This window comes from Salvelinus fontinalis, chromosome 9 (genome assembly GCF_029448725.1).
Source record: "Salvelinus fontinalis isolate EN_2023a chromosome 9, ASM2944872v1, whole genome shotgun sequence".
NCBI classification, from domain to species: Eukaryota; Metazoa; Chordata; class Actinopteri; order Salmoniformes; family Salmonidae; genus Salvelinus; species Salvelinus fontinalis.
In genome coordinates this window covers 38235846-38248481 of record NC_074673.1, presented here as the reverse complement: position 1 = coordinate 38248481, position 12636 = coordinate 38235846, and the positions used below count along the sequence as shown (strand labels likewise).

Sequence of the window (12636 nt, the reverse complement as noted above, 5' to 3'; positions counted from 1 at the left end):
ATAGCTTTGTAAATCTTTGTATATTGTCTCTCCCAATCATTTTCATAATTAATACAATTCTCCCTCAGTGGGCTAGTTGAATAGTCTTAACATTTCTTGACCAATAGACTATAGTATTTCAGAACGTCCACTCTCATCTGTCTTCCCTCATGATCAATTTCGTTCTCAGAAAAGAAAAATCTTTTCACGTGACGCTAAGAAACTTTCCATGCTCATGGTTCTTTGAAACCGGATGTTAGATTGTCCTCCTGCTATTATTCCTTCTTCATTGACAATTCTTAACAGCATTCAAAATCAAAGTGATTATGACAAGAGAATTGGGGGTCTGTGTATGTTCTCCTCTTCCTCGAACATTGGTACATCCTCTCTGGTGTCTGCTCGAGCCGAGTCCACCTGTAAAATACCTCCGGAGCGGGAAAACTACTCCGCCACCGTCACGTGGTGGGGAGGCGGGCTCGAGCGCGGCGATTGGAAATCTGGAGATGCGCTAATCTGTGATTGGGGCCCGGGGGAGGGGTCTGCTGAAAACGAACGGGGCGTGAGCATTGCGCGTCCGGAGCCTTTGTGTTTCAGCTCTAATATCTCACATATCAATAATTCAGCGCGCAAGCAGACGGACCCCGCGCTATGTATTCAACTGCGCTTCAACTCGACAAGGGCCTCGTACCGCTCTCGACTGGTTATTCGATTACGGAGTGAGACAAGAAGGCGGGGAGGCTTCAGCTGACAGGGGGAAAAATAAGTTTACACGTGGAACGACTGGGTAAAGGGGACTCTCCATGATTTAAAAAAAGAAACGGGAAAACCAAACCTGTCTTTGACCTTTCCAAAATTTAGAAATACACAAGGATAGCTATAATTCAAGAAAGGAAAAGGAGTTGGTCATTTGGAAAGACTGAATTGTATCGAACATAATAAGAATAGCAGGATACAGCCACGAAGTGCAGAGTGAAGTTGCCATAATGTTGACGGTATTACTGGGTGCAGTGTGGCTAGTGATTCTAGTGAACGCTCAGAACGAGACGGAACCGATCGTGCTCGAAGGGAAATGTCTGGTCGTTTGCGATTCCAACCCAACTTCGGATCCCACTGGGACTGCTCTCGGGATATCGGTGCGCTCCGGGAGCGCCAAAGTGGCTTTTTCAGCCGTGAGAAATACCAATCATGAGCCTTCGGAGATGAGTAACCGGACTATGGTCATCTACTTTGACCAGGTAACTTTCACTGATCTGTCTGTCTGCTATATCACTCTGTACCTGGTAGGCTAATGTGGAGCGAATGTGGCGGGAGGGGTTTTGGATGACTGGTGTTGAAAATTGATTAAAAAAAGCTCTCTGTCCATGAGTAGAGAATGGAGATTCACTGTTTCAGATAGAGAGGAGATTTATAGATGCAGGCAGGTGAAAGTAGTCAGCCTTTAAATATTTAAGTTCATTTTGATGATATGAAATGATGTCTGACATCTCTCCAAATAATTTAATACCAGTGTCGGGGGGGGGGGGGGGGGAGTCTTACTCCGTGCTACTCCATATCTCAAAGGTTAATAGCCGCCAAATGGCTATTCAATTAAATAACATTTTGGTCTTATAAAATTAGACCCTTGAGCCACAGAATTTTATAGATGAATTAATTCCAAAATTGATTAACTTAGTTTCTATAATTGTCTTAATTTGAAACTAACAAAGTTATAGTCAAATGTCATCAGTTACCTAGTACTATAAGATGCAGTATCATTGTGTAATGGGTGAGTTCCTTTCATCTTTGTAATGCAATGAAATTCTAAAGTGTATTTTCCCTCTTCACACTCTTTCTATCTTCCCTAGATACTTGTAAACGTTGGTAAGAATTTCGATGAGGAACGGAGCAATTTCATCTCCCCGCGCAAAGGGATTTACAGTTTTAATTTCCACGTGGTCAAAGTGTATAATCGCCAAACGATCCAGGTCAGTGCTTTGTATCAATACTGAACACTGCCTCCGTTTATTTCAAGTGTGTCTGTGTGTGTGTGGGCGCGCGCGCGTGCCGTCACTGAGCGGGAGGGAGGAGGAGAAAGGGGAGGGAGAGACTTCAAACACCCGCTGGTAGACCCCATATTAGGCCTAAATTGAAAAATGATTCCACTAGAAATAATTTGTAGATTTGTGAGATGTCATTCCACTAATTCCCCAGAGAAAAGGGGTGTTTGCAGATGAAAGTCACCAACTGAATCATAATGAATCGATACGGCTATGGAGCCAATTAGGAGCGCCAGCCAGTTAGCCAGTGTCGCTACCATAGTGGCTTCAGGACCCTGGACAGCCGCAGCGTAGAAGCTGCTCTGTCCTGCTGCGTGGTTTGGCGGCTGCATTTTACAGCAGGTAAAAATACCAAACTGGTCAAAATAGACCCAGACCAAACAGGTATTTTGAGCAAAGTTACTTGGCTGATAATATCAATGGTTGCTTTAAATAATATACACATACAGGTAATTGGCAAAATATAGGAAACACTTGAGTAAATTAGGGATACAAAGTAGTCCTATATTGAAGCTGGTGCTTCCCCAAAGGTGTGGTTCCTTAGTTAATTCAGCAATTAACATCCCATCGTGTAGGGCCATGTATATAAATGCCCAGTTGCCCATTATTTTGGCTACCGTGGCTCGACGAAATCTCATTGACTTTGAAAGAGTGGTCTCAAAGGAGCATAGGGGTATAACGTGTCTGTGTGTGTCAATCTGTCACCAGATCATAACCCAATTGAACACTTATGGAAGATTCTGTAGCTGCGCCTGAGACTGTTTTCCACCACCATCAACAAAACAGGAAATTATTGAATTTCTTGTAGAAGAATGGTGTTGCATCCCTCCAATAGAGTTCCAGACACTTGTAGGTTCTATGCCAAGGTGCATTGAATCTGTTCTGACCTGTGGTGGCCTAACACCCTATTAAGACACTTTATGTTGGAGTTTCCTTTATTTTGGCAGTTACCTGTACATATTGTGCAGCGCCAATCCATCGAGCAACGACTGACAGCTCGCTTTCCCAAGCAACACAAATAGAGTAATCCTTTGATTGCGTTAAATTAGTGAATATACTTGATTAGATGTAACCCTCTTTAAATAACATTTAACACGGACAACGTGGCTTTTAAAACCAGCCCCTCTTAGAGTGTATCTTTCACTAATTAAATCATGGTCTAATTATGCCGTGAAATCCATGGGGCTTCAGCATTACATTCTGTTATTCATCTCCTATTGGAAGCTGAATTAATTAGTTGAAAACAAACCAGGCAAGCAAAATGAAAAGCCCTGTCAAACTGTATTCCCCTCTCATGTCATTGACACCAACTAAACCACGAACAGGTACAAATTACAGACAACTTACTCAAGCAACTAAATAGCACACTAAATACATTTCACTGCAAATAATTTTCTCACAAAAGACAAATATAAAGATTTTCACCGGAAACATACATCATCCTCCCATATAAACCAAATAATAAATAGAAGAGGATTCCCAGCTCAGTTCAGCTCTGAGACACTAGTCCAACATAGACACAACTGCTGTGTTCAAACTCCCACTGTTTGATTGCCTTAGAGCTTCTGTTTGCCATGGGGAGACAAAAGGAGAGGGGGGGGGGGGGGGTGTATGTGGATTGGTTGAAATGGAGATTATGAACTTTCCAGTGTCTTTCTAGAAGGATGGTCATGTATTTTGTGGAACAGGATGGTCTTACAACTCCAGTATTTTTTACATCTTGAAACATCCATTAATATCTCACCTCCTCATTCAAATCTGTGTGGATCTCACAGAGACCAGGGGAATGAGAACCCAATCCACTGACATAAATATATGTCTTATCTCCTCCTCATTCTATTTCTTTTGAATGTAAATAACCATCCTGACTTTATAGAGTTGGCACAAGTACAGATTGTTTCAGCACTCCGCTTCAAGGATGAACAGAAGCACAATTCTAATTTCAGAGGCTTCCATTTGTATGAGCAAACTCCATTGTCATAGAGTGTTACATGTGAGCCCCAAGTACAAATCACCTGAAATAATACATTAACCAACTAATCAATAACTTCAGTTTAGTATGAGTCCCTACTGGGGATGGAATTGTAATTTTGGGCAGTCGCCAGCCAGGCCAGCTGGGCTAGTAGACCACAGTTTTTACTAGCCCGGGTCCAAAATCTGTGCCAACTAACCAGCGGGCTAATTGAGCAGACTTTCTAACAGCCCGGTCTGAAAAGTACTAGCCTCGGGCTAGCGGGCTATCTTAATTTCAATACAAGTAAGATAGAGCAGGCGAACAGTCATTCAAACTGACAAGAAAACAAGCACTGAATATTGTAGGGAATCATTGTACCATCTAAATCGTTGTGAAATATATTTTCAATTACAATGATTCCTTACACTATTCAGTGCTTGTTTTCTCACATAAACTGAAATTGAGCAAACAGCGTAGATTTTTAGCAACCAGGACATTTTTTATTTCCACTAGATAACACAGTCACAAAGTCAGAACAGCTTTCCCAGTTTGACAACAGATGCCGCTCCAGCGGGAGAAATCAATAGGTGAATATTACAGCCAATCACAACACTGGCGGGTAGGTAATACTGTGAAACACTATCATTACAATAATAGCAGAAGAGATATTATGGACAATTTCTGAAATTACAATGCAAAAATATTTTTGGGAAACCTGTGTAGCACCTTTAAATGCGCACTTCTCCCCAAAACATGACATTTCTAAAGATAACCTTGCTGCCCACTGGCCAGTCAGTGTGTCTCCCTTCACCCAATGAAGAGAAGAAAGCGGTCTGTTGTCACGTTACTGCTGTCATCTGTCTGTCTGGACAGGAAATTATGTGAGATGAGGATGTGTGCTTTTTCATTACAGCTAAGTGCTGCATTAAACTGTGGGCGGAAATCCACTCACCAAATGTATATCTAAATCTTCTCTCACTGGGCTTAATTGGGTGCTAATGCATTAATGAATTCAGCAGCTCAATGGAATGCTGACACCATGCACCAGCCTGTATTCCATTTACACATCCATGTGCTGTAATTGCAGGGGATGGCTGGGAGCGATTGAGCGATGATGTTTTTGGGAAGTGACTTGTGAATATCAGACTCAGTAGCCCCACTATATATAGGATCTTCCACCCCCACTATATAAAGGCCCTTCCACCCCCACTACATATAGGACCTTCCACCCCCACTATATATAGGACTATCCACCCCCACCCCCACTATATATAGGACCTTCCACCCCCACTATATAAAGGCCCTTCCACCCCCACTTCATATAGGACCTTCCACCCCAACTATATATAGGACTATCCACCCCCACTATATATAGGACCTTCCACCCCCACTATATACAGGACCTTCCACCCCCACTACATATAGGACCTTCCACCCCCACTATATATAGGACTATCCACCCCCACCCCCACTATATATAGGACCTTCCGCCCCCACTATATATAGGACTATCCACCCCCACCCCCACTACATATAGGACCTTCCACCCCCACTATATATAGGACTATCCACCCCCACCCCCACTACATATAGGACCTTCCACCCCCACTAAATATAGGACTATCCACCCCCACCCCCACTATATATAGGACCTTCCGCCCCCACCCCCACTATATATAGGCCCTTCTACCCTCACTATATATAGGACCTTCCACTCCCACTATATATAGGACCTTCCACCCCCACTATATACAGGACCTTCCACCCCCACTATATATAGGACCTTCCACCCCCACTATATATAGGACCTTCCACCCCCACTATATATAGGACCTTCCATCCCCACCCCCACTATATATAGGACCTTCCACCCCACTATATATAGGATCTTCTTCCCCCAATATATATAGGACCTTCCACCCCCACTATATATAGGACCTTCCACCCCCACTATATACAGGACCTTCCACCCCCACTATATATAGGATCTTCCACCCCCACTATATACAGGACCTTCCAATCCCACTATATATAGGACCTTTCACCCCCACTATATACAGGACCTTCCAATCCCACTATATATAGGACCTTCCAATCCCACTATATATAGGACCTTTCACCCCCACTATATATAGGACCTTCCACCCCCACTATATATAGGACCTTCCACCCCCACTATATACAGGACCTTCCACCCCCACTATATATAGGACCTTCCACCCCCACTATATATAGGACCTTACACCCCCACTATATATAGGACCTTCCACCCCCACTATATATAGGACCTTCCATCCCCACCCCCACTATATATAGGAACTTCCCCCCCCACTATATATAGGACCTTCCACCCCCACTATATATAGGACCTTCCACCCCCACCCCCACTATATATAGGAACCCCCCCCCCCCCCCCCCACTATATACAGGACCTTCCACCCCCACTATATATAGGACCTTCCACCCCCACTATATATAGGACCTTCCACCCCCACTATATACAGGACCTTCCACCCCCACTATATATAGGATCTTCCACCCCCACTATATACAGGACCTTCCAATCCCACTATATATAGGACCTTTCACCCCCACTATATACAGGACCTTCCAATCCCACTATATATAGGACCTTCCAATCCCACTATATATAGGACCTTTCACCCCCACTATATATAGGACCTTCCACCCCCACTATATATAGGACCTTCCACCCCCACTATATACAGGACCTTCCACCCCCACTATATATAGGACCTTCCACCCCCACTATATATAGGACCTTACACCCCCACTATATATAGGACCTTCCACCCCCACTATATATAGGACCTTCCATCCCCACCCCCACTATATATAGGAACTTCCCCCCCCACTATATATAGGACCTTCCACCCCCACTATATATAGGACCTTCCACCCCCACCCCCACTATATATAGGAACCCCCCCCCCCCACTATATACAGGACCTTCCACCCCCACTATATATAGGACCTTCCACCCCCACTATATACAGGACCTTCCACCCCCACTACATATAGGACCTTCCACCCCCACTATATATAGGACCTTCCACCCCCACTATATATAGGACCTTTCACCCCCACTATATACAGGACCTTCCACCCCCACTATATATATATATAGGACCTTCCACCCCCACCCCACTATATATAGGACCTCCCACCCCCACGATATATAGGACCTTCCACCCCACTCCACTATATATAGGACCTTCCACCCCCACCCCACTATATATAGGACCTCCCACGCCCACGATATATAGGACCTTCCACCCCACTCCACTATATATAGGACCTTCCACCCCCACCCCACTATATATAGGACCTCCACCCCCACTATATATAGGACCTTTCACCCCCACTATATACAGGACCTTCCACCCCCACTATATATAGGACCTTCCACCCCCACTATATATAGGACCTTCCAATCCCACTATATATAGGACCTTTCACCCCCACTATATACAGGACCTTCCACCCCCACTATATATAGGCCCTTCTACCCCCACTATATATAGGCCCTTCCACCCCCACTATATATAGGCCCTTCTATCCCCACTATATATAGGACCTTCCACCCCCACTATATATAGGACCTTCCACCCCCACTATATATAGGCCCTTCTACCCCCACTATATATAGGACCTTCCACCCCCACCCCACTATATATAGGACCTCCCACCCCACTCCACTATATATAGGACCTTCCACCCCCACCCCACTATATATAGGACCTCCCACCCCCACGATATATAGGACCTTCCACCCCACTCCACTATATATAGGACCTTCCACCCCCACCCCACTATATATAGGACCTCCCACCCCCACAACATATAGGACCTTCCACCCCCACCTGGGATATGGATGCCTGATGAAGACCCAGGGGTCAAAACGTTGTTATAAATAAATATCACCTGGGAGCATGAGCAGCAGTGTGCAGCATTTTCCTTTCTGTTTCCCATACATCACTGCCAGAAAGGAGGGATTTTCCCCAGTTTGACCCTCTCATCCAGCTGAGCGAGGATCCCTTTCCCCTCCTCACTGTCGATGGGGCTGGGGGTAAAGCTGGATCTGGGTGGGAGCTGAGTGATCCTCCCCTGGGCCCTGGCTGGTGGGAGTGATGTAGAGGCGTGGCCCTGTAGACTCATTTAGCACACTAAACAGAGGCTGCTCTGTCCTCTTGCTCTCTCTCTCTCGCTCTCTCTCTGTCTCTCTCTCTCTCAAGCTTTGCTGGTACAAACCGAGGCCTAATAAGTGTTTTGATCACTTTTATGCTTTTTTCTGCATGATTTAGGGACTACTGTTTGAATGTTAAGGGCATGTTTGAGTCAAGAAGTGCTCAACCCGCAGGTGCTTATCAACTTTACTCTTAAACTCAACACAAGGAGGGTGAACTGTACAATGTAAATAAAAATATGTGATGTTTATGTCTGTGTTCACTGTGTTCTAGTGTGTGTGTGTGGGTGTCGGTGTGTAGAAATGTGTGTGTACTTTACCATCTCTAACTGTAATATCTGTCCTGTCTGTCCTGTAGGTGAGCCTAATGCATAATGGATGGCCTGTGATCTCGGCCTTCGCTGGAGACCAGGATGTGACTCGTGAGGCTGCCAGTAACGGAGTGCTGATCCAAATGGAGAAGGGGGACCGAGCCTACCTCAAACTGGAGAGAGGAAACCTCATGGGGGGCTGGAAGTACTCCACGTTCTCTGGGTTCCTGGTCTTCCCCATGTAGAAGACAAGGAGACTGGAGGGACTAATGCTTCTCAGCTCGGCGGCTTGGGAGACTGTGGAGTGAGAGAGAGGATAAAAGATAGAGGAAGAGAGAGATATATGGGAGAGGAAGTTAAAGAGATGTGGAAGGTATAATTAGCCAGGGCAGGCTCTCCAACACACTCACTCACTCCGCTGCCTGACTACAGCTCTGGACAGCCAAAACTTTTTTATCCTCAGAAATATTATCATTTAAAAACATTAAAGAGAGTAAAAACTATAGGCCAAGTCCACCCCTTCACTCACATCATCTCTTTCTGCATCTGCTTTGAGGAATGTCTCTGTATTACCTACAGTGTCAAAGAGCTGCATCAACCATGTTTCCACATACCATATGGCTACCCATCCCCACCCATTTTCTGTCACTCCATTTTTTTATTCTATACGTCTGTGTACAGTCCGACAATACGCTTTCTACATCCCTTCCACCACTGTCATTACAAGTCCAAGCAGATACTGTACTGTACCATTGAGTCCTCCTCACTCATCAATCCTCCCATCCCCTGTTCTTCACATATATTGATCCTCTGTTCAATACTCCTCCTCTCCTGTCCTGTTGTGTTATCCTCCACTCTGTTGTTCTTATTTCTAGCCTTCTCCTCCCAGTAAAGATGTCCCTGCTTTGTCTTGGTTGGAGGATTGCTGAAACTCTAAAAGACTCTAGCTGTATACTGGATATATATATATATATATATATATATAAATTCTGAAAGTTTCTATATGATATAATCTATGATTAACAGAATCTGGTTGAATATCGTATTTGCGTATTTCAATGTTAACATTTTGTGATTGTGTGTGGATTATGAGGCTGCCCTTAACTACTGATGCTTCTTGTTCTTGTTTCGGTCGAAATGTGGCTAAACTGAAACTATACCAGAAAAACTATAAAGGAATTTTATTATGATTATTAACTGTACAAATCCTCCCGTTTATTTAGCAATCAATTTATCTATTGTTTTTTTATTTTCTTTGATCCAATAAAATTGAAATGGTACTTTTATTTTTCTTAAACCTAATCCGAGACTCTCATTGCGATTCATTTGCTAAAACCTATCTAAGACCGTCTCCACCCATCTTCCATTCAATTCCAAAAAGTTGGCTGGAGTGAGTGATAATCAAGATGTAGCGTGTGTGTGTGTGTGTGTGTGTGTGTGTGTGTGTGTGTGTGTGTACAGTAGGTATTGTATGTGTGTGTTCATGTCTGTGAGAGCCAACATTGTTGTTCTGAATGTGTGTGTGACAGTGTGTGTTGTTCCCAGTGATATTGTGCTGTCTTCCTGGCCGCTGATCCGCTGTGTAGAGAGATTCAGTCTGGTGATTGGGGGCTTCCTCCACTCTTTTCTTACTGCTGCTCACTCTCAAGACTTTAATGAGCTCCTGGGGGGAAATTAGTGCTGGCATAATAAGCAAACTCTGCTGCTTATACAAAGATCATGTTATGTTCATTTCTACCATTTTCTCTTTTCCTCTCGTTTCCTCCCCTTTTCCATTCTCGCTTCCTGCTCATGATAAGCATTTAAAGAGCGGCGAAGGGAATTTTAACCTTGTGATGTGTTTTATGTCTTAGTGATTATGTAGTCTTGTTTAACCTTTTGGTGTTTGTTACCTTTTTTAGATCTGTTTATCACTCATTTATGTTTGAATTTAGCTTGTGCGTACAAGGCTTTTCTTGCTGCGCGGTCAATCCAAGGTCCACGTCCTCTAAACATAATTTGATTTGAGGGAGATGAAGTTAAATGTAATTGTCTGCAGTGGGTCACAGCCTAGCAAGCAGGTTGGTGGGGAGAAATCCAGGCTGGCATGGCACCCACTCGACCTCACCCCTCTGCCCTCCCTCATCCTCTCAATGTCAGGGAAACAGCTGACAGGGAGTGTAAGGCCCATGTATGGAAATGTACACAGATTTCTTGCTGTCCTCCACACTTTCCACATTTCATATGGGCGGGCAGACAGACAGGGCCAATGCCAGGACAGCTCAGCTCAGCCTTAAACCATACACCCTACGAACCCCATGACACTCACCCCACTCTCCCTCTCCCCAAGGTTTGTGCTTCTGCTTTTACGTTCCTCACATGTGTACGTATAGGCCTACTGTATGTGCTGTGTATTGTCAACATTTGTCCTGTTTCATGTTGCAAAGTGGGTGAGGAAAGATTCTCATCGTAGATTTAGGGTAGAGTGAGAGTTTCCGCATTTGAGCTGACTTGTTAATATCAAGGGACTTGTTATTCACAGACAACGTCTTGCTTAAGAGGGAGTGATATGTGTTTGGAGAATGCTTTTTAATCCATGGAGTGAGCTGAGAGGAGTGAAGGAGTGCATAACCTTTGGGAAATGGATATTATTCGTACACGACTTACTAAATGTGTACTTTTATGTCCTGTTGGACTGTATGTGCTGGTGGAGAAAGATATGGTTAGAAATGTACTTATTACTTGATATAAATAATTCAGTGGATGTTCTGATTCTGTAGAAGGTTGTTTCAGTGCTTGTTACTGAAGCGTCTAAAATGCAGGAAAAGAGAGGAGAGTGGCAGCCATTTCTAAGGATAGTAGTCTGGGCAGTGTCTGGTGGTATTAATCTGGTAGTCTGGGCAGTGTCTGGTGGTATTAATCTGGTAGTCTGGGCAGTGTCTGGTGGTATTAATCTGGTAGTCTGGGCAGTGTCTGGTGGTATTAATCTGGTAGTCTGGGCAGTGTCTGGTGAAACTAATCTGGTAGTCTGGGCAGTGTCTGGTGGTATTAATCTGGTAGTCTGGGCAGTGTCTGGTGGTATTAATCTGGTAGTCTGGGCAGTGTCTGGTGTTATTAATCTGTTAGTCTAGGCAGTGTCTGGTGAAACTAATCTGGTAGTCTGGGCAGTGTCTGGTGGTATTAATCTGGTAGTCTGGGCAGTATTAATCTGGTAGTCTGGGCAGTGTCTGGTGGTATTAATCTGGTAGTCTGGGCAGTGTCTGGTGGTATTAATCTGGTAGTCTGGGCAGTGTCTGGTGGTATTAATCTGTTAGTCTGGGCAGTGTCTGGTGAAACTAATCTGGTAGTCTGGGCAGTGTCTGGTGGTATTAATCTGGTAGTCTGGGCAGTGTCTGGTGGTATTAATCTGGTAGTCTGGGCAGTGTCTGGTGGTATTAATCTGGTAGTCTGGGCAGTGTCTGGTGAAATTAATCTGGTAGTCTGGGCAGTGTCTGGTGGTATTAATCTGGTAGTCTGGGCAGTGTCTGGTGGTATTAATCTGGTAGTCTGGGCAGTGTCTGGTGGTATTAATCTGGTAGTCTGGGCAGTGTCTGGTGAAATTTATCTGGTAGTCTGGGCAGTGTCTGGTGGTATTAATCTGGTAGTCTGGGCAGTGTCTGGTGAAACTAATCTGGTAGTCTGGGCAGTGTCTGGTGATATTAATCTGGTAGTCTGGGCAGTGTCTGGTGAAACTAATCTGGTAGTCTGGGCAGTGTCTGGTGGTACTAATCTGTTAGTCTGGGCAGTGTCTGGTGAAACTAATCTGGTAGTCTGGGCAGTGTCTGGTGAAACTAATCTGGTAGTCTGGTCCGTGTCTGGTGGTAGTAGTCTGGTCCGTGTCTGGTGGTAGTAGTCTGGGCCGTGTGGGGTGGTACTAGTCTGGTCCGTGTCTGGTGGTAGTAGTCTGGTCCGTGTCTGGTGGTAGTAGTCTGGGCCGTGTGTAGTGGTACTAATCTGGGCCGTGTTGGGTGGTACTAGTCTGGGCCGTGTGTGGTGGTACTAGTCTGGGCCGTGTGTGGTGGTAGTAGTCTGGGCCGTGTGTGGTGGTACTAGTCTGGGCCGTGTTGGGTGGTACTAGTCTGGGCCGTGTGTGGTGGTAGTAGTCTGGGCCGTGTTGGGTGGTACTAACCT

The 12636-nt window shown here is 44.9% G+C and overlaps 1 protein-coding gene across 1 annotated transcript; it reads left to right on the top strand.

Moving 5' to 3' along the window:
• The first annotated feature begins 528 nt into the window (after positions 1 to 528).
• LOC129862545 (cerebellin-1-like) lies at positions 529 to 9789 on the top strand. The gene is made up of 3 exons (XM_055934315.1): positions 529 to 1214; positions 1824 to 1943; positions 8535 to 9789. Exons 1-3 carry the CDS (start codon positions 963 to 965, stop codon positions 8730 to 8732), a joined length of 570 nt encoding a protein of 189 aa, XP_055790290.1. The 5' UTR covers positions 529 to 962; the 3' UTR covers positions 8733 to 9789.
• Positions 9790 to 12636: the final 2847 nt, after the last annotated feature.

What these genes read in the sequence shown, in the direction of transcription:
- LOC129862545 (XM_055934315.1), top strand. Translation starts at nt 963, where the DNA reads ATGTTGACGGTATTACTGGGTGCAGTGTGGCTAGTGATTCTAGTGAAC. An exon ending in TGGTCATCTACTTTGACCAG is followed by an intron (nt 1,215 to 1,823) that starts GTAACTTTCACT and finishes TATCTTCCCTAG; the next exon opens with ATACTTGTAAACGTTGGTAA. An exon ending in ATAATCGCCAAACGATCCAG is followed by an intron (nt 1,944 to 8,534) that starts GTCAGTGCTTTG and finishes TCTGTCCTGTAG; the next exon opens with GTGAGCCTAATGCATAATGG.